This window comes from Botryllus schlosseri, chromosome 10 (assembly GCF_051294905.1).
Source record: "Botryllus schlosseri isolate E-star chromosome 10, Bs_hap1, whole genome shotgun sequence".
NCBI classification, from domain to species: Eukaryota; Metazoa; Chordata; class Ascidiacea; order Stolidobranchia; family Styelidae; genus Botryllus; species Botryllus schlosseri.
This window is the reverse complement of record NC_137245.1, coordinates 17054800-17073440: the sequence shown is the minus strand read 5'-3', so window position 1 is coordinate 17073440 and position 18641 is coordinate 17054800. Positions and strand designations below refer to the sequence as shown.

The 18641-nt window shown below is 43.0% G+C and overlaps 1 protein-coding gene across 1 annotated transcript; it reads right to left on the bottom strand.

Moving 5' to 3' along the window:
- Positions 1 to 398: 398 nt before the first annotated feature.
- Positions 399 to 18408, bottom strand: LOC145448102 (uncharacterized). Its single transcript, XM_080326418.1, has 15 exons — positions 18173 to 18408; positions 14883 to 15032; positions 13537 to 13701; positions 13393 to 13472; positions 12660 to 12742; positions 12051 to 12143; positions 11510 to 11623; positions 9604 to 9674; positions 7869 to 8106; positions 5957 to 6363; positions 4585 to 4776; positions 4256 to 4304; positions 3236 to 3516; positions 1313 to 1367; positions 399 to 745 (listed from the first exon to the last, which is right to left on the bottom strand). Exons 1-15 carry the CDS (start codon positions 18317 to 18319, stop codon positions 654 to 656), a joined length of 2217 nt encoding a protein of 738 aa, XP_080182544.1. The 5' UTR covers positions 18320 to 18408; the 3' UTR covers positions 399 to 653.
- Between the last annotated feature and the right edge of the window lie 233 nt (positions 18409 to 18641).

The following is an 18641-nucleotide window of genomic DNA, read 5'->3' as shown; positions in this document are numbered from 1 at the left end:
ATTCGAAAGGTTCGTATGTTTTTTGTTTACATCAGACTTTCTACAAGATACTTGCTCTGTCACCCCACTTTTTAGAAGAAATTTCTATGCAAGCAACAGCAGCCAGCAGATTGCAGCCTCTGGTATGATCAGACTAGACGACCTTCACAGTCTTATCGTTCATTCCTATCTAATACCGAATACTGTGCAATGTGCATGCATATTTTCTGTACCACCATCACTTCCGTTTGTTATGTATTTTGGTCGGATGAAAATGAAGACTCTCTCTCTCTCTCTCTCTGTCGGGATATTACTCCTTCCAATAGAAACCATTGGAAAAAAACTGCCAAGCCCCTGCACAAACACCAATCCTGCATCCCTCTAAAACACCTAACGACCTCACATAAAGATCAGGTCCGTATTTCATTCAATTTTATCCAAAGTCAGGGCGCACAGTCAGTAGCTACCAGCAAAGCGAAAGCGGCTTCCCTTTTCCGCCCGGCAGCAAAAGCAAGGGAGCGGAAACGTATCAAACTGAAGAGAGAACAGAAATTGACAGGAAGAAAAATCACTGGAAAATCGTCCCAAACAGCGTTTTGCAAGGTCTCGGGTGTTTCGAAACAACAAGTCTTCTCGTCGGTGATCGAAATCCTGTTGCGGGCATCGTTGTTGGATTACGCGGCCTGTTCGCTCTGGTGAGGCCTGTTGTAGGTCCGCGTTCGGTTGTAGCCGCCTCCCCCGCGGGGGTTTCCACGCCCCTGTCCGCCTGCAGTAAGTACAAAAGCGGCGTTAATGCTTTACATACGTTGTCGACAGCTATCACGGCGTTATTACAGAAACCAGATTTAAAAAAAGATCAGCCGGCCAATTAGGTACTTTCAGCTTTCCGAAGTATTTGAGTAGATTTTGCCTTCTTGCACTACTTGATAAGTCTTAGAGTACGCCCACCTCTAATTGAACCATTTTGGGGCATAACTGCTTACTTTTACCGCTTTCTATTTTGAAAAGTAGAAAGTAGTTTAGGGATAAGATTGTATCGATTCTATGCCCCGTATTGTCGCAAGAACCTGAAGAATAACAGTTTTCGGTATTTCGGGGCAAAATTAGGACTACGATACTTACATTTAACATATAGGATATAGCCACTTCTACTTGTACTTAGTCAAAATTCACGTTACTTCTACCTCTACCAATGACGTATTCGACTGCCTCTGTAAATCATTACACTGACAAAGGAAATGGAAATGATTGCTATCCCAAAACCCGGATTTCAAAAGTTCAGACCGTGACTTCACTAATTGCAGCTATACTTGTCAAAAAACGTGTGACCGACCTCGATTATTTCTCAGTCCGCCGCCGCCACGTCTGTAGCCGCCAGAGTAATGGTCCTGCAAAAATAGCATTCCGTAATCAAGACTCGCATTCCACACGCAAGTTGTCCGAGAAGATGCGATGCTATAGAGCACATCAGCAGCTGGACATAGGTCCGGAGGAGGTATCTAACCCAGTCGCAATGTTCCGGGTCGCGAGCCATATTGACTTCATTAGTTTTGACACAAGTCATTTTCAATTCGACACCGAATCAAGCTGGGGGGGGGGGGGCAACGGGTCGAGTCCGAGTCATAACGTTAAGACTCGACTTCACCAAACAATCGTGACTCGACTTGAGTCAATTTGTGTATAGACTCGAATTGTACTAGAGTCATTGCGCACGACTCAAACAAATTCATATGACTCTAGACTAGGACGGCCAAGACAGACATTGTAACTACGAAGAACAGTAAAGTCACCACATTGCTAATATTTCGTCTGACAGTCCTGACACTTGGAAGAGGGCCAGAAACTGTTAAGACTGAGGAAAAATGCGATAATTTGAATGCGGGCCATTCTGTATCACTTGAGCAGAGTTTGAAAAGGTGTCTATTCAAACGGAAAAAAAGTTTCCGCACCTATTTTTCAATTATCACGACATACGCGACTTGAACAAGTCATATAGTATGAGCAGAGTCACATGACTTGGTCGAGTGATGCGCGATGACTCGAGTACAAGTCGAGTCAATACACAAATTGACTCGAGTCGAGTCAACAAAAAATTGCGACTGAAGTCTGAGGAACTCGAAAGACAGTTTAAAGAGCAATTTGAGGCGATGGGTAACTGTCTGCTATTCAACAACATCAAGTGACGACTTCAAAAAGGCGTATCTTGGCAGAGGTGGTAAGCAATGGAGTGCTTCTATTTCATCGTCTTCGACTACCCGCACTACCTACTCCAGTGGATACACAAACCCTTCAGATTTGATCAAGTATAAAGTAGTTTTTGGATCACTAAGCATTACTTTTATGAATGAAATTGTCATTACAACTAATATCTTCTTTCCAAATGCGCGCGTATTAACGACAATGCACCTTTACATCTTGAGAGCAGTCACCTCCGTCTTACTGCTAAAAGCATGCAACGTTCCCCGCCAAATCTACTTTACGTAACGAGTATTTCTGAGACATCTCGCTCTACTACTACTTCATGTAGGTTTAGCACATCTTGGAAATAGCCACTTCCAATAGTAATTGGGTAGAAATTTGTGGCACTACCAATTCCGCAATCTGAAAAATCATATTTTTCTTCTACTTGAAGTAATTTTAGCATATCAGGCTCAGAGTCACAAGTCAGCCTCACTTTTACAGTTTTGACTCGAGTCAAGTCGAGTCATTAACGATTTATTGCCGAGTCGAGTCAGTTCGGTTTATTGGAAATTCTCATCAGTTCAATACACCGCAAAAATTGCGATACCGTGAAAAGACAGCGAGGTGTCCGAGTCATAGAGTCGTGACTCGAGACCGAATCCAAGTCATTGTGTTAACTGTTCAGTTTTGAGTTCAATCCGGTGCAACCCACTTTTTCAACTCTGCTCGAGTGAGATAGAATTACTCGCGTTCATAATATCGTCATTTTCCTCGGTCGTAAGAGTTTCCGGCCCTACTTTCCGATTCCAAGTATCAGATCTGACAGACGAAATAACGTTAATGTGGTGACTTTACTATTGTTCAAAGTTACAACGAAACGTTTTGTCTTGGCCGTCCTAGTCTCGAGTTATATGACTCGAGACAAGTCGAGTCATTTTACGCATTTGAAAAATGACTCGAGTCAAGTAGAGTCACCAAATAATCGTGACTAGAGTCATTAGAACTCTCTTTCTACCTCAGTGACAGTTCGCACCGATCTGCTGTTCGACCAGTCCCGCACGAAACACCCACTCACCGGCTGGTTGCGATATCCGCCGTTTCCGCCAGACTGGCTGCCCTGGAAATTGTTGTAATTCGACCGTCCCGCGCCGTCAAAGTTTCCGTTGTACCGGCCCCGGTAACCGCCGCCGTTGTTGTACCGCTGCTGGTAGCCACCGCCGCCGCCGGACCTGTAGCTGGGATTGTACGGCCCACCGCCGCGACCTCGGTGTTGCGCCGGGCCGGTCTGCGTCTGTCCCGGGCCGCCACGACCTCCAAAGGTCTGCTCGTTCTGCTGCGGCGATCCGCTGCCACGATCTAAATACAGGCAGAGGTCGAATTACACAGAGCGTTTCGGATGGACTCGGACAACTAGTTAATTTTAGCCGTCTGATTAGAGCAGAATGCGGGCAATCTATTTCTAATCTAATTTGATGTTTTCGTGAAAATGCTACAGAACTGTAAAGTGCAATACGAGCCATTCCCTCGCTTATTAGAAGGTACTCAGAATTGATAGGAACTGAGCCCGATTTTTGTTGCATTTCCTTTGCAAATTCAGTAATTTGTATTCGTAAATTTACGTAAATTTCTACTCACATTTATGTAGAAATAGAAATTTCTAAGACATGTCAAAAAGACTCAAGTGCAACTAGAAAATGGAAGGCCTGAAAAAAGTAGAGCGTACTTTTAGCCGGTAATCCAAGGTGAATGCATTCGAAATTGTCAAGATCCGCGACTACCATGGCCTACTGTCTTTAGTAGGCCATGGACTAAGGTAGAATAGCTAACGACCTCACAAATAGGTGCGATCTTCGAAAATGCATTCAGTCACCGTGACACAGGGCCCCTCAAACTTGCCCCAAAACGAATTTTTACTTTTCAAAATCCAAACCGGAAAACGTGTGCTGAAAAAGCACAAGTGCAAGTAGCCTAAAAACGTAACAGCAAGTAACGCAAGCGGACAACACCCATTCGTAAAAATGCAGAAGTACGCATCTCAAACACGTGGAAAAACGCTATCTCCGGCAGCTCTAAAACAGATAACAATGATGCACACCTGATACGGCGCTCCTGCCCACGTCCCCGCGGCCTTGCTCTATCATACTCTGCAAAAGAAGAGGACGATAACACTGTACGACTGGCAAAATCTCCACTACTTCGACACGAGGCCTCTCCCGAAGACACAATATCTATGATCTCGAGAATTATCCATTTAGGGACGGTCAATGCTTTATCGCAGATCGTATGTAACATATCATCAACATTTCATGGCGTAATGACACTACTCTTCATCGCGATCTATGCAACCGACTCTAAATGTTTGCCTATGTCAGAAATCATGGCCCCTCTCCACGAGCGCGCGCTCAAATAAATCTAGGGAAATACCTTATCTCTGACCGCGTTATCTTGCGTCGAGCTGGCGTTGGACCCCAGAGGGATTTCGTCGCCTTCAAACGGACGGTAGCCGGACTGCTGCTCGTTGGGCAGCGGAATGTGCGGAACGGGAGAGCCAGAGCTCTGGATTTGATGGGGCTGCATCACGTTCTGGATATTGGACGGCTGCGCGATGGGGTGCGTCTGTCGAGAAATCGGTATGTCAGTAAGTCTAGCGAGACCCGGAAAGTTCAAGTATGCGACCACAAACAATATAACGCCAATTCTACACCGCGTGAAAGATAATTTGGAATTCTTTCGACCTTACCTACTTCGTTGAACTTTGTGATAGACTCATAACACGCGAGTCGAATAAATCTGGTCAGAAAATATTCCGTTTGCAAAATAGTGTTGGGCTCTAGCAAGCATATATGCTTAATTCCACGACAATGCAGCGATTACCCCCCCCCCCCCCCTCCGACTTGGTGCTTCGTACCCCCAAAGGCTCCATGGAGCCCTGGTTGGCAACCCATGATCTAACATGGTTGTAACCAAGTCACAAGTCAATCACACTTTTACAGTTTTGACTCGAGTCGAGCCATTTTCAATTCATCCCGAGTCCGAGTCCAAGTCAGCAAGGAAAGGGTCGATTCCGAGTCACGGTATGATGACTCGAGTCCAAGTCATTGCGTTGGCTGCTCAGTTTCCAGTTAAAGTCTTGTTAAACCCACTTTTTATAACTCTGTTTGGTGATTGATATGGAATGGTTGGTATTTGATACATACCAGGGGCGGGCAACTTCTCCAGTCGGCGGGCCGGATAGAGGAAAATGAAGCACTTGGCGGGCCGGATTGCTGAATCGATACATTATTCGCCCATCATCCACATATTATACACGGAATAAATCGTATTTAATGAATGTATTTTAACGACAGCAATGTCACTTCAAAGCCATTTCTCGCCGATAATGACGAAGACAATGTAGATTTGAGAATATCATTGTCATACAGGTGCCGCCATGTCTGCTTCTCTTTGATCAATTACCACACTGTGCAATCACAGTGTCCTATAGTGACCGGCTGGCCGAGCGCGAAATTTGATAAAACGGGTATAAATCGAAAGCTACCGCGGTACTGATTACGAAAATAAATTTTTATTCTGCTCGTGGCCCTGGAACCCATAAAATCAGCCTCGAATGTTGCATTGTAATGGAGTTTGGTATTGTGACGCCACCATGACTCGAGTCATAATAACCCTGTGATCTAACTTCGGTACTAAAAAAAACATCTATTAGTACTCAACTCATATTGTTAGTTTTAATACTCGATTCAGAGTGGAGTGCTAGAATCAATATTGCCTACCCCCAGTAGTGGAGGGCACTCACTTCATCCTGCGCAAAGACAGCTTCGCCCGACCCCTGTCCGTACGACCTGTGCGTGTCGCCAAATGTCGTCTGCCCCAGTCCGAGATTGTCGCCCTGCTGCCTGGGCGGGTGTCCCATCGTGTAATCCACGTTCGCCTGTGCGGCCGGCATGAACGCATTGGAGCCCGGCGCGTTTTGAAATTTACTGTCCCGGTCCGCCGTGTCCTGCCTGGACGCGTCGCGTGTCGGGTCGACCGGTAAATGTTCGGAACTGGCCGCCAGTGCCGCGGGGTTTATGATCGACTGGTCGACGCCGGGTGCATTCTGTGTGGTTTGAAACGCAGATTCGAGGGCCGGGCCTGCTGGACGGGACCGTGCCGGCTGGCGTAGGGTGTCGATCGCCGGGTACTGAGTCGCGGATGTGTTTGCTGAAATAAGAAATTTGGTGTGCAGGCTTCAATTAGGTAACGTAACAATTTTATCAAGTAGCCAGTACAATTTGAGAAATAATGTCATTTTTGAACACCCCTACTGTACAAGCAAGTCAGTAGCTTGATGTGTTCGCAAAGTCGAGGACATTGTCAAGCCGCAAGACAGATCACAAGTCAGAGTGGATATAATAACCAATATGATATACGCTGATGCTTTGATGTCTCGACAGTTACCGCAGGGGAAAAAAATGCTTTGCAAACCGTACAGCACAGAGATCACTTTCAAAGTAAGTCTCACAATCGAGGCGTACTATTCTGGTGAATCTAGCAAATTCACCGTTGCGCGGGGTCACCACACGTCAAGGATTCGTCCTCTTTTTTGAAAATGCCCTTGCAGGACGCCCAAATGTCCATTTTTTGAAAATTTTTAATAAATGTATGTTAAAATTAGAGGGTCTTTCGGGAGTTGAGCCAAAAAGACGACCTTTTCATTCATAGAAAGTGGGTAATTCGGGAGACGAGTCGGAGAAATGATCTTCTTTTAGTCAACCAACTACAAGCACGCAATAAATTTACCAATTTTTACGGGTTTTACCCCTGTATTGTATGCCGGAAAGTTTTCAAAAAGTGCCCTCTTTTCAGATTCCCAAAATGTGGTAACCCCACCGTTGCGTACCGACATCCTGAGAATCTTTGCCAGTGAAATTTAATCGTCTCAAAAGACGTCAATTACTTTGCTATCTGCGCTCGGGTACGTTCGATTTGTTTATAAACAAAGGCTTTCGCACTCAAATCTCATTGTCGGTGGACATTGCAGACTACTTACGAAAGATCATCTAAATCGAGTGTTCGACTCAAAATCTACGAACACACATTGCCGACACAAAGTCAAACGTACAAAAACGTTTGCCACGCGAGTTCTTGAAATTTTCGACGTCGGAGATATGCCGCATACAAAAGATTACCGACATAAGACCGCGACAGCACCAAAGCAAAACAGCGCATTTATAAATTCAACAACGCAGACCGAACACTTCCCCGCGTTTCGTCGATTTCCTCAATCAATACGCTCAACGTGAACGAGGTAAATCGAATCAGCGCAACGAAAGACGCAGATTACCGCCACGCGGCAGATGGCGGGCAATCAAAAAGTCTGCTTGAGCAGATGCGGCATCGAGCTGATCACTCAGTAAGTCAAGCGGCAGCGGAGGCATGATGTGAAGTAAAAAAAAAAATGCAAACATCAATCGTCTGGGCTACAAGATTTCGGCTCAAATAACGTAACAAAATCCAGATTTGAACAGGGATTGCGAATCCAGCGCAGAGCATCTTGGATGTACAGAACTACAATACACAATTGAATAACATATTCATATTGAAATAAACAGGACTATTTTCGGCTGACACTCGTCAGCAACTAGTAGAGGATTGGAAAAAACATTGTGCACATCCGCAACGGTACAATTGTGTTTCAAACTGTTTCAAACAAAGGAACGCCTCACTTTCACGGTCGATGATGGATTCCTGCAAGAACTGACACGGCCCCTGGACTTCGGCCAGGACCTCCTGTATTCGCTGGGCCTCGTACGCTCGTCTCATCATGCTCGGGCTGTCGGAGGTGTACTGGAAACCGTCGGAATTGTGGAGATAGTCGCCGGCCGCGGGTTTGTCGGCAAGCGTCGCTTGCTGGCGGGCGGTTGTCTGTTGCCATGTCGGCGCGGCGTTCACGGACGGTACAAACTGTTGTGACATTATTTTCATCACCACAGGAACAGGTAAAAATAAAATCAAACTAGGATACGAGTAGCAACAGATAGATATGTATATAGGTAGGATTAGGTGAGCAAGAAACTTTTCACGAAAACGATTCACTGCCACGATGGCCTAACCATGGACTCTTAACCTTTCCGTCTTACGGACAGCTGAACCTTCACAATTCAAAACAAACTGGAAATGTAATCACGACAAAAGTGTGCGACTAAATAGCTAAGAACTTTGACAAAAACTTTGATGTTCACGATTTGCACAGGTTCTATTGAATTGTCTCCGCAAGTCCAGTGAAAACTGTCAATTTGATTTCGGCCGTTGTACTTGCCATAGTACTTGCCCTTCTGTTAGAATCATTACACAGTCAAACGTCGGTATTTCGAATTGTCAAATTTCAACCATGCTTCTCAGCTGCCGCCAGCTATAAATATTGACTTTAGGGCCGCGTTTCTGGCGCAACAGTCACAGCATCATACTAGAGATCGACCGATATTGATTTTTACAGGCCGATGCCGATACCGATATATCCGCACACTCACAGGCCGATAACCGATATCATAGACCGATATTATTATGAAAGGAGCAGAGAACAATTTCACCAAAAATATTATATATTAGGCAAGATGGCGCTTGTTCAGGCCACAGAAAGCTGAACAACAAACGAGAAAGCTGATATTGAAAAGAATTATGGCTTATTTGTGCACATTCGTTGAAAATTGGAATAACCCAAAAAACAAAACATGAGACAGAATTGCAGATCAGTACAGAAAAGGTAGATTGTAATGCAGGAAGCATTGTTTCTCTGCGTGCTCACCCAGTTAAATTCGTCCTGCAAGGGTAAATCTCTCATATATCACTCTTTACGTCGTCGATTTCTTGAGATCGAGAAGACGGAGCATTGAATTTCCAATAGTTTTGAATTTTTTTAAAATATAGAATATCGGCCGCAATATCGGCCTTCATAGGCCGATATCGATAATCGGGAAAGCTCTAAATATCGGCCTCGATAATCGGCCATTTCGATAATCGGCCGACCTCTACATCATACGTCAAGTTCAAAACAGAATACAAACTCCATACTACGTCGCAATACCACAAATTACTTTCTACATCGCTTCAAACTATGATACATCATTTCTCTGACTAACGGACAGGCCTTTGACGTCTTGCTGCCGAGACGGAATTTTGAAATGTATTTGATAGACCAATGAGAATTGTTGATTATGGTAATTATAAAGTGTTCTATTGAATATTAGTTAATATCAAGTCTGCTATTAAATATAGTGGGACAAAATCAAAAATGACACGGAAGTCATGTAAACGCTCGAGAGCAAGCAGACAGACACACGGTTACAAGCATGAACGAGAAATTCAGAATCCCGCTTCAGGTCCTATAATGAAATTATTATCAGATTCCGCATCGTTTCGATAGCACACACCGAGCGCGTGCGACGTGCGTACAGTACTCACTTCTTCCGTTTTCAGAGGTACATCTTCGGAGAACGAAGGGGAGGTTGGAGTATCCGAACGTGGGCTGACGGCTGGAAAGCGAAGATATCCGGCTAACTTGAAGCGCGAGACAATGTTGGTTGGAACTAGGGTTACATTTGAAACAAATGCTTGTTTAAAACACTTTGCTCAAAACATGTTTTAAACAAAAGCCTTTTAAAAAAATTGTTTTTTCAAGCTGTATAATTATGTTATAATTGTGCAAATATTTTCCAAAAACCATGTCGTATAAGCCTACGAACGATTACCACCCGATATAGCCGACGTATACGATATCGCATGGTTGAACTTGAAACCCTCAAAATAGTCAGTTCAACACCTATATTACGTAGATATTTCGTCAAAGGAGTTATATTCACCCTATATTTTCAACTGTCAAGGTCAATTCAATATGACGTCGCAAATGAATATTGGTGACGTTATGGCTTTAAAAAATGTTTCAAACAAGGGCAATGTTTTTAATTGATTTTTGTTTTAAACGCGACCCAGGTTTGAACAGTCCATAGATATTACCATGAAGCTAAATTCGAAACACATCTGGCAGTCATGCTTGGACCACATTTCAGCAAAATATATCCTGTACTGTACAGACATGGGGTAATCATAATAATCAATTATATTTGAAATATATTCGACGCATACGACATCATATCTAATCTATTTTTTAGTAAAACAAGATTGAAGGTATACGTACGTTCGCTCAATTATGAAATGGCAGAATTTCATGTATATTTAATCTAAGAATCCTATGGCCATACTTGAAACGGGCACCAATAGTCATTTTGCAATTCTTTACACAACATTTGAATTGCCGTCAGCCATTCATACACATATAACAACATGCAGCGTGGGTTTAGCTGGAATGAAAATCGTCGGGGTCGAGAAAACGTCAGCTTCACAGTTGGGCAATCAATATATTGTGATGTGACAGATCAGGCAGTCTGACAGCAATCTTTTTATTGTCTTCGACACTTCAAGTACGGTAGCCTACGTTCTCACTCATGGCACAAGTTCAAGGAAGCAAGATAATTGTAATCATGAGTAATCGTGATTACTTTTACGTGTAATCGGTTTTGTTGTAATCGTAACCGCGCGATTCAAACGTAACCACACTCACAATCGATTACATTGGCGCAGAATTCACCCCTATATCTGATGACGTGTATTATAAAGTGCCAAATATTCTGGTTGCACAGAGTTGACAAGAGCCAAGACTAGGGTTGCAACACCAAAAACATGTTTTAAAGACACACACCCGAATCCATATTGATGGCCCATCGCGAGGTGTAAGGCACATGCCACACAGTTTCACTAATACTACACCAGAATACTACAACTACAATAGATTACTACACAGAAAGTCAACAATCAATGCACACACGGACATCATACACGTTTGCCACGCAAGTGAAAGTCAATAAAGTTAAGTGGTCAACCATCAGATAAGACCCATCAATTTGCAAATACAACCGCCAATTAGCATGCGGTCAATCGAACCGATTGCATTATGAACAATTGGTGACCAATCGATATGCAGCCGTGTGCGCTTGTTGCACGCATCAATCAATACGTGCAGCCGCATCAATCAATTGATACCGCAAATACTGATTTCAGAATGATGCAACGACACATGCTACATAAAGAAAGCTCCTGTCATGATTCTGAACCTCAAAATGCGGTATAATCCGTCATTAGGATTGGTTGGGACGAGAATAAGGTGGGAATATCAATCCAAGCTGCTGTTTGACCGTTATCAGATTATCTGATCACTGTGAATTCGAATTTCTTGATCATTTTCTGTGGCCTGTCATCATCTCGTAAAAAAGGAGCGGACTAATGGGACTATCACAACAAAAAATCACATTACCGCTATCTGCTACATGCTCTTCACCGATTCCATTTTCCTGAGATAATTCTTTATCGTCATTTGCCGCATCATCAGACACAGACTCCGATTCCACACTATCAAGTCGGCTTTGGCCTAAGAAGGAGACGCACATGAAAATAGTTCAAACCCAAGTATCGAACATCAGGATGACAACTCTAATTGGTACGAGACAAATTGGATGACCACATAATCTCCGCCTAACATCCAAAATTCACAGGCTACACCTACTAGTGATGATATAAATGTTTAAAAATTTAACAAAGAATTTCACCAACATTCAATATCACTGATACACATCAATACGACAGTATGGAGCTATTACCCAGTCTAGCGAATTAATCAAATTTGATATATTAGTACTGGTGAATTAATGGTTGTGTTGAGTGGAACCTTACATCATATCATAAGCAGAAAAACCAGTCTGCAATAGCCCGAGCGATACGCGACTTCAATTAGAGGAACTAGGCTCCTAAAATCAATCATACAAAACGACAATACAGCATTAACATTAAAAACTCACCAGCTGCGCCATCAGCAGCTTCGCAAGAGTCCACCAATTCTTCAAAATATCCGCATTCAAAGATTTTTTCCAGTAACGTCTTCAAGTTCTTGTCTATAGAGATTCACCGGTCAAGGACCCAATAGCGACCGCTAACACACACCCAGTTACAGCATAGGTTTTATAGCCGCTCCCCATCAAATTGCATTTCATAAACGCAAAACCACAATTGATACCAAGGCGAATCCAGTGGAGAAAGTCAGAAGCAGCCAAGCACCGTTTCATTTAACAACCATCAAAAAGAATATCGAACACCCCGCTGAATCCAAATCCCATTAAACATCCACATTGCGGGCCAGCAGTACACATAGTGCTTGATAGAACACTATGCGATCAAGGCAAAGATTTCTCGAGGATTTAGCAGAAAATATGAATCTTAACCAGAAGTGCAAATCAATTTTAAAGTACGACACCCATTCAAATACAACCCAAAATAGTCTTTGGATTTGGCTAATATTGAGTCGACTAGAATAATTTCAGAGACGAATGGTACGATCCCAACAACACCAGTATAAATCCTAGCATGGGAGCGCTCGTATCTAACGCAATTCTACTTCATAATAAGGATACATGTTGTTCCCACGACGGCCTTCGACCTTGCCTCTACCAACTCGTACATCTGAGCCCCTGCTTTATTTCCGTCCTCCAAAACGCTGCAAGTGAAAAAGGCGGCATTACGGTTGATACGGCCTACCTTGTAATACGGAATATCCGGTAACCGAATAGCTGATGAAGAACAAAACAGAATGACGGTAGCGTCGCTAACCTTACATTTAGTGAGCAAGACTATAATGACTTGGACTCGGACTTGAGTCAAAACACTACGACTCTGACTCGACCCTCTTCTAGCCGACTTGGCCAGATGTTGAATTTAAAATGACCCGAGTCAAAACTATAAAAGTGAGATTGGCTTGTGACTCGGTTACAACCCTGGGTTCTGCAAAGCACTGCTGAAAAGCGGTTCTTAACCGGTTCAATTTCATTCTCAATAGCAAAAAACCTATAGTCCACACCGAGTGCGTGGTTTTAACAGGACTTTGCCTCGCATAAATCTCATCAGAACCAAGGATAAGATGTGCAATATCGAAAAGACGGCTGAAAACTTCTTCACTAAATTCAAGTTGCAATGCTTTGTTTTGAGTCGCATACTTTTCTCCCGATAACATTCTGGTTTATTTTGATTTTGGAAAGCATACCGGCCTGCAAATTTTGTCTCGAAATTTCATCAGTCAGAAACACTGATGTAGAACATAAAAGCTGGTCATATAGCCAGCACCGCCTTTATGAAGCATGACTAGCTTACTTTGCGCCGGCTTCGTAGGACTTGGCGACGTGCAGCTCGTAGAACTTCATCAATTCGTCCATTTCAGATTCGGTGACCGACTGGGTAAGGAGACAAAGAATACTCGGTAAAAAAGTACAGACGCACGAGCACTTCGGTACGTACTACAGCTCCGTTCTTCCCCTGCTGGAAATCCTCCCGGTACGCTTTGTTGTCGTGAAGCAGCTCCATCACCCTCATCGCGGTCACGACGAAACCAGCCTTGCCGCATTCGGCCTCTTCGCGTGCCATTTGCTCTTTCCTCAACGCTTTACGCTGCTGCTTCGACACCTTCCGAATATATTTTACGAGTCACGCACAGCCGGCACGTTACGTTTGAGACCAGTGGCTCGCTAGGAAGTCGATGCCGGGGCTAAGGCTGACGTATTGCAACCAGCATCGAGACCAGGGATTTTCATTCCGAGCATTTCTGGGATAGCCTGGAGGGGTGGTTCAAGACTTGGAAAGCTTTACGAGGCTATTGTCGCACCTATGTATGCATAATTGCATATGCACCGATCGTGCGTGTATATCAAAAGTCGGTGTGTACGCCAAAAAAATATCGAGGACAAATATAAAATATATAACGTCCCAAAATCCAGTATCAGAGTGCAGGAGTGTTACTGTTACGATCACATCCCAAACCCCCTAAATCATGATACAAATCAACATTTTTGGGCTATTTTGACGACTTGAAAAATTTTCTTGTCGCCTAGCGCAGTGGTTCCCAACCGGTGGGGAGTTCAATGGTTTCTGGTGCGCGATAGGCCCATTTGCTAAACACTATATACAGGACAGTTCACATATTTACGGAGACACATGCGCAATGACCGTTACCAGTTAACTGCTCTTGATTGTATGCATCGAAACTTATACTGAGTGTTTTTCACAGAAACTCATTTTAACTCCAGATAAGCAATGATGGCGTCACAAACGCATCCATCACGACCAGTATGACGTGAAATAACGCTTTCGCTAAATTTTGAGGGTTACCGGTATCGGTTCACAATACGTTTTACGTTTTATGTTGCAGTTACAGACGATTGTCTTGCGAACTGGTGTGATTGTGTGTCTCGTGTACTCAAACAAGTAAATAGCTTCTCCGTAATGACAACAGTTTTGGGTGGTGGGGAATGAAGGCTCGGGATAAATCTGAAGTGGGGAATGAAGACAAAAAGGTTGGGAACCACTGGCCTAGCGTGATTGTCATTATTATATATTCTTTGAAATTACAATAAAATGTCGGTCTTGGCCGTCTGAGCCTCGAGAGATATGACTTGGTTCGAGCTTCAAGTCATGCACAATGACTCGAGTCATTACAACCCGGCGTTGAGATAACTTCAACTTATATTTGACTGGCATTTGCAAATTTCAAAGTTCGGCTTTTGATTTTCCTTTTCAAAAAGTCTTCGATCATTTTGTAACACAGAGATGTCAACATTGAAATCTCCTGAAATCAGGCACAGACCAACCTCATTCGTTGTGGCTTCCAAATTTTTGATCAAATCCTTGGCGAATTCCAAACTACCCATCACTTCATCGAACTTTGCAGCCGCCGCCGTTTGGTCTGGGTCCAGCGGCTTGCCGTCCTCAACCATTTTACGGTAGCCATCGAGTTTTGCCTGTAAATAGACAATTACAATGAACCGCACCAATATCGTTGTGGTAATGATAAAACATATCCTATGTGCTTTCCATAATCCTTGCAAGTATACTATATAGTTATTGATCTCCAATTCACCTTGCCTGCTGTATAATATGGAATGTTCAATTAATGAACATTGAACAATCAGCAGGCCTCTAAAATTTTTCCAAGTACGGTACGTCAACGTATAATGACTAATGGCGCAGTTTTCATGTAACTTGAGAATTATGCGTTTCAGTTGCGAACAGCCAAGAGCTGTTGTTGGTCAAGAGGCCATGTTGCAGACGGCGTGAAACAAGACTGTGCTATGGCTGACATAACACCAATTAATACCGAACCAAGACAGCAATGATGGACTGACTGATTACAAAATCCGAAATGCTTAATTATTTTCTAATTTCTTCCGTTTCCGGCTATCACTCCCTATCAAAATGGTAACCGGTGAACTCGGCCCATGACGAACTCGGCCTATTGAACTCGGCCCATGACCAACTCGGCCTATGACCAACTCGGCCTATGACCAACTCGACGAACTCGGCCTATGACCAACTCGGCCTATGACCAACTCGGCCCATGGTGAATTTGTTAATAAAAATTATTATAAATGTTGTGAATTGTATTAATTGTGTGGAGACAATGGTGAATTGGTGGTGATGGACATGTCGTATGAATGTTATTACCAATGGGGGCAGTATCGTCAAGGAATAGGGCAGAGGTCTCAAACTCAAATGTGCTTGCGGGCCATTTTTCCAGTTTTGACGACGCCGCGGGCCGCAGCATTTATAGGGGTATTCTATGTCTTTCCAAGTAGACCGTATTTGGCGGGAATGAATTTTCCTATTGAAAGTGAGCCGATCCAGCAGACTGACAGTAAACACACATCGTCAAAGTGTGATTTACGTTTGTATCAATTTAGGCCTGGCACAAAAAGAATCATCACATTTATAACTATTTGAATATAATTGTTGTTGCACTTGATATATTTATTAACTATATGATATAGTCACCATATGGGTGGACAAATGTATGATGCCATCGTAAAAGCTATCAGGTTATAATTTTCAGCTACTATGAATATTTTGAATCCAACAGACTGATAATAGAGACTGATCTGATATCAAAACATTTTCAAGTTGAGCATTGTAATTCCAATCCAGGATTCGTGTATACTTCTGATAAGTAGGCTATTTATCTCATGGCCAAATATCTTCAAATATAATATAAATATATTAATGAATGTGTCCAAGTGATTGAAATGTCGGAACGCCGAACGGCCCATTGCTGTTACATCGTTCGGGCGTACCACTACGGTACTCGGTACCTTTCAGTGGCCTTTAATAATATGGTTTAGCGACCAAAGACGTAACTAACAGATTGCCAATGGTTGCCATAACTATACTTGCTTAGTTAGCGAAATACCAAGCTGCGACCTTCTGATCTATTACTAATCCCCTGATACGCGACTAGTTTGTTGGGTCGATGGTTCTAACAAATTCACGGCATTCCGAGTCACTTCAAGTCCACTCGAGTCATTTTCATTTTGTCATCGAGTTAGCCCGAGTCTGAGTAATTCTAAGAAAGGCCGCCTCCAAGTCCAACTCACAAATTTCAGTCTAGAATCGTCTAAGGGTCTGGTTTTATCATCATGAATGGGAAATCAGCGAAATAGTGAATGTTCCACTGCATGGTAGCGTTTGCAATTGACGTGGTAGTGACGTTTGATGAATAGTTTAAGGCTTTCGGAGCAATTTAAGAGGGAATTTTCACTTTATAACCTGAAAATATATATGTGACACTTATATTTTGTAAAATTAATAAAAATCTAAAATGTCGTCGCGGGCCGCACAAAATGCTCTGGCGGGCCGCGTGTTTGAGACCTCTGGAATAGGGCCTAGACAGAAAAAACCTCCTTGCACCAACTCAACTATTAATGTGAATTATATTACATAATTATATTATTATCAAGTGATTAGGTTAGGGTTATGATTAGGGTTATGATTAGGGTTAGGGTTAGGATTAGGTTAGGTTAGGATTAGGGTTAGGGTAGGATTAGGGTTAGGTTAGGGTTATGATTAGGGTTAGGTTAGGATTAGGGTTAGGTTAGGATTAAGGTTAGGGTTAGGCTTAGGGTTAGGTTAGGATTAGGGTTAGGTTAGGATTAGGGTTAGGTTAGGGTTAGGATTATGATTAGGGGTTAGGGTCCAACACTCCCAAATTAACCATTTTCTCCGACAAATAATACAATTTACGACGTTTATAATCGTTCATACTAAGAAATTCCACACGGGCGGAGTTGGTCATAGGCCGAGTTTGTCATGGGCCGAGTTCGTCATAGGCTGCGTTCGTCATGGGCCGAGTTCGTCATAGGCCGAATTCGTCATGGGCCGAGTTCGTCATGGGCCGAGTTCACTGGCAATCCCCACGTGTTATGACGGCGGCAAGTAAAACTTCAAATTCTGAGAACTGCAATACTGCCCTCCCCCAGCATTCGTACGACATGTCCATCACTCCCAAATTAACCATTTTCTCCGACAAATACTACAATTTACGACGTTTATAATCATTAATACTACGAAATTCCCCACGGGCCGAGTTGGTCATAGGCCGAGTTCGTCATGGGCCGAGTTCAATAGGCCGAATTCGTCATGGGCCGAGTTCACTGGCATTCATCAAAATATGGGACTTCCACTAACTTTTCGCCTAGGAAATACGGATAAAAAATATAGACACATTATCTATTCACACCAGTCGGTATAATATCTGTCTTCCGATCTTGGCTATTCGCAAAATGGGAAATTTGGCAGTTGCTTTGGTCAACCTAAGTATTACTTATGGTAATTTGCAGTATTTCTTTGGTCATTAAGAGAAGTAGAGCACGAATTCCCAATTGAAAATACCAGTATAAACTATATAAAAGTCAAACCGTTTTGGTGGTTATAGCTCATATATCGTCACTCAAACCGACTGATCTTATTCTATCGTCATATACGCCCGTACGGTATCCGAAGACATATTTCACCATTCCAAATAAATCATCATCGCAACTTACCACCACTACGAGAATTTGATCAAACCACTGCAGTAACAAAGAAATATCTGCAACCAAACAAAAATTACCTTCCTTTTATCCAAATTACGAATCTTTTTCTCAATGAAGGTTACGACAAACTTCAGGGGATCTTGTGATATTTTCTCATAATTGGGTGGCGCTTGTGCCGCACTCTGTGGCTTCTTTGATGATGTGCCTAATCCCTTTTGCACCATAATGGCAATTTATTTAGGGCGACAATATTTGCCTAGATTCTAGCCGAGACAACCTATGCTTAAACGAAAATACTCAGGTAAAATTGCACTGGCCTCAATACAATTCAGATCTTTTCCTCGTCTTGCAACCTCTATAACAGTGGTTCTCAACCTTTTTGTCTTCGCAGACCCCTTTTGGACCGTCATGGACCCCCTGAAGTTTTAGTTCAAATTTAGGTCAATTATTGTGCAATCGTGATCTGTCTTGTGCAAATGATATCTGTAGGCTAGTGATAAACAGCAGCAGAATGATTTTTCTTGAAAATCACATCATACTATTAAT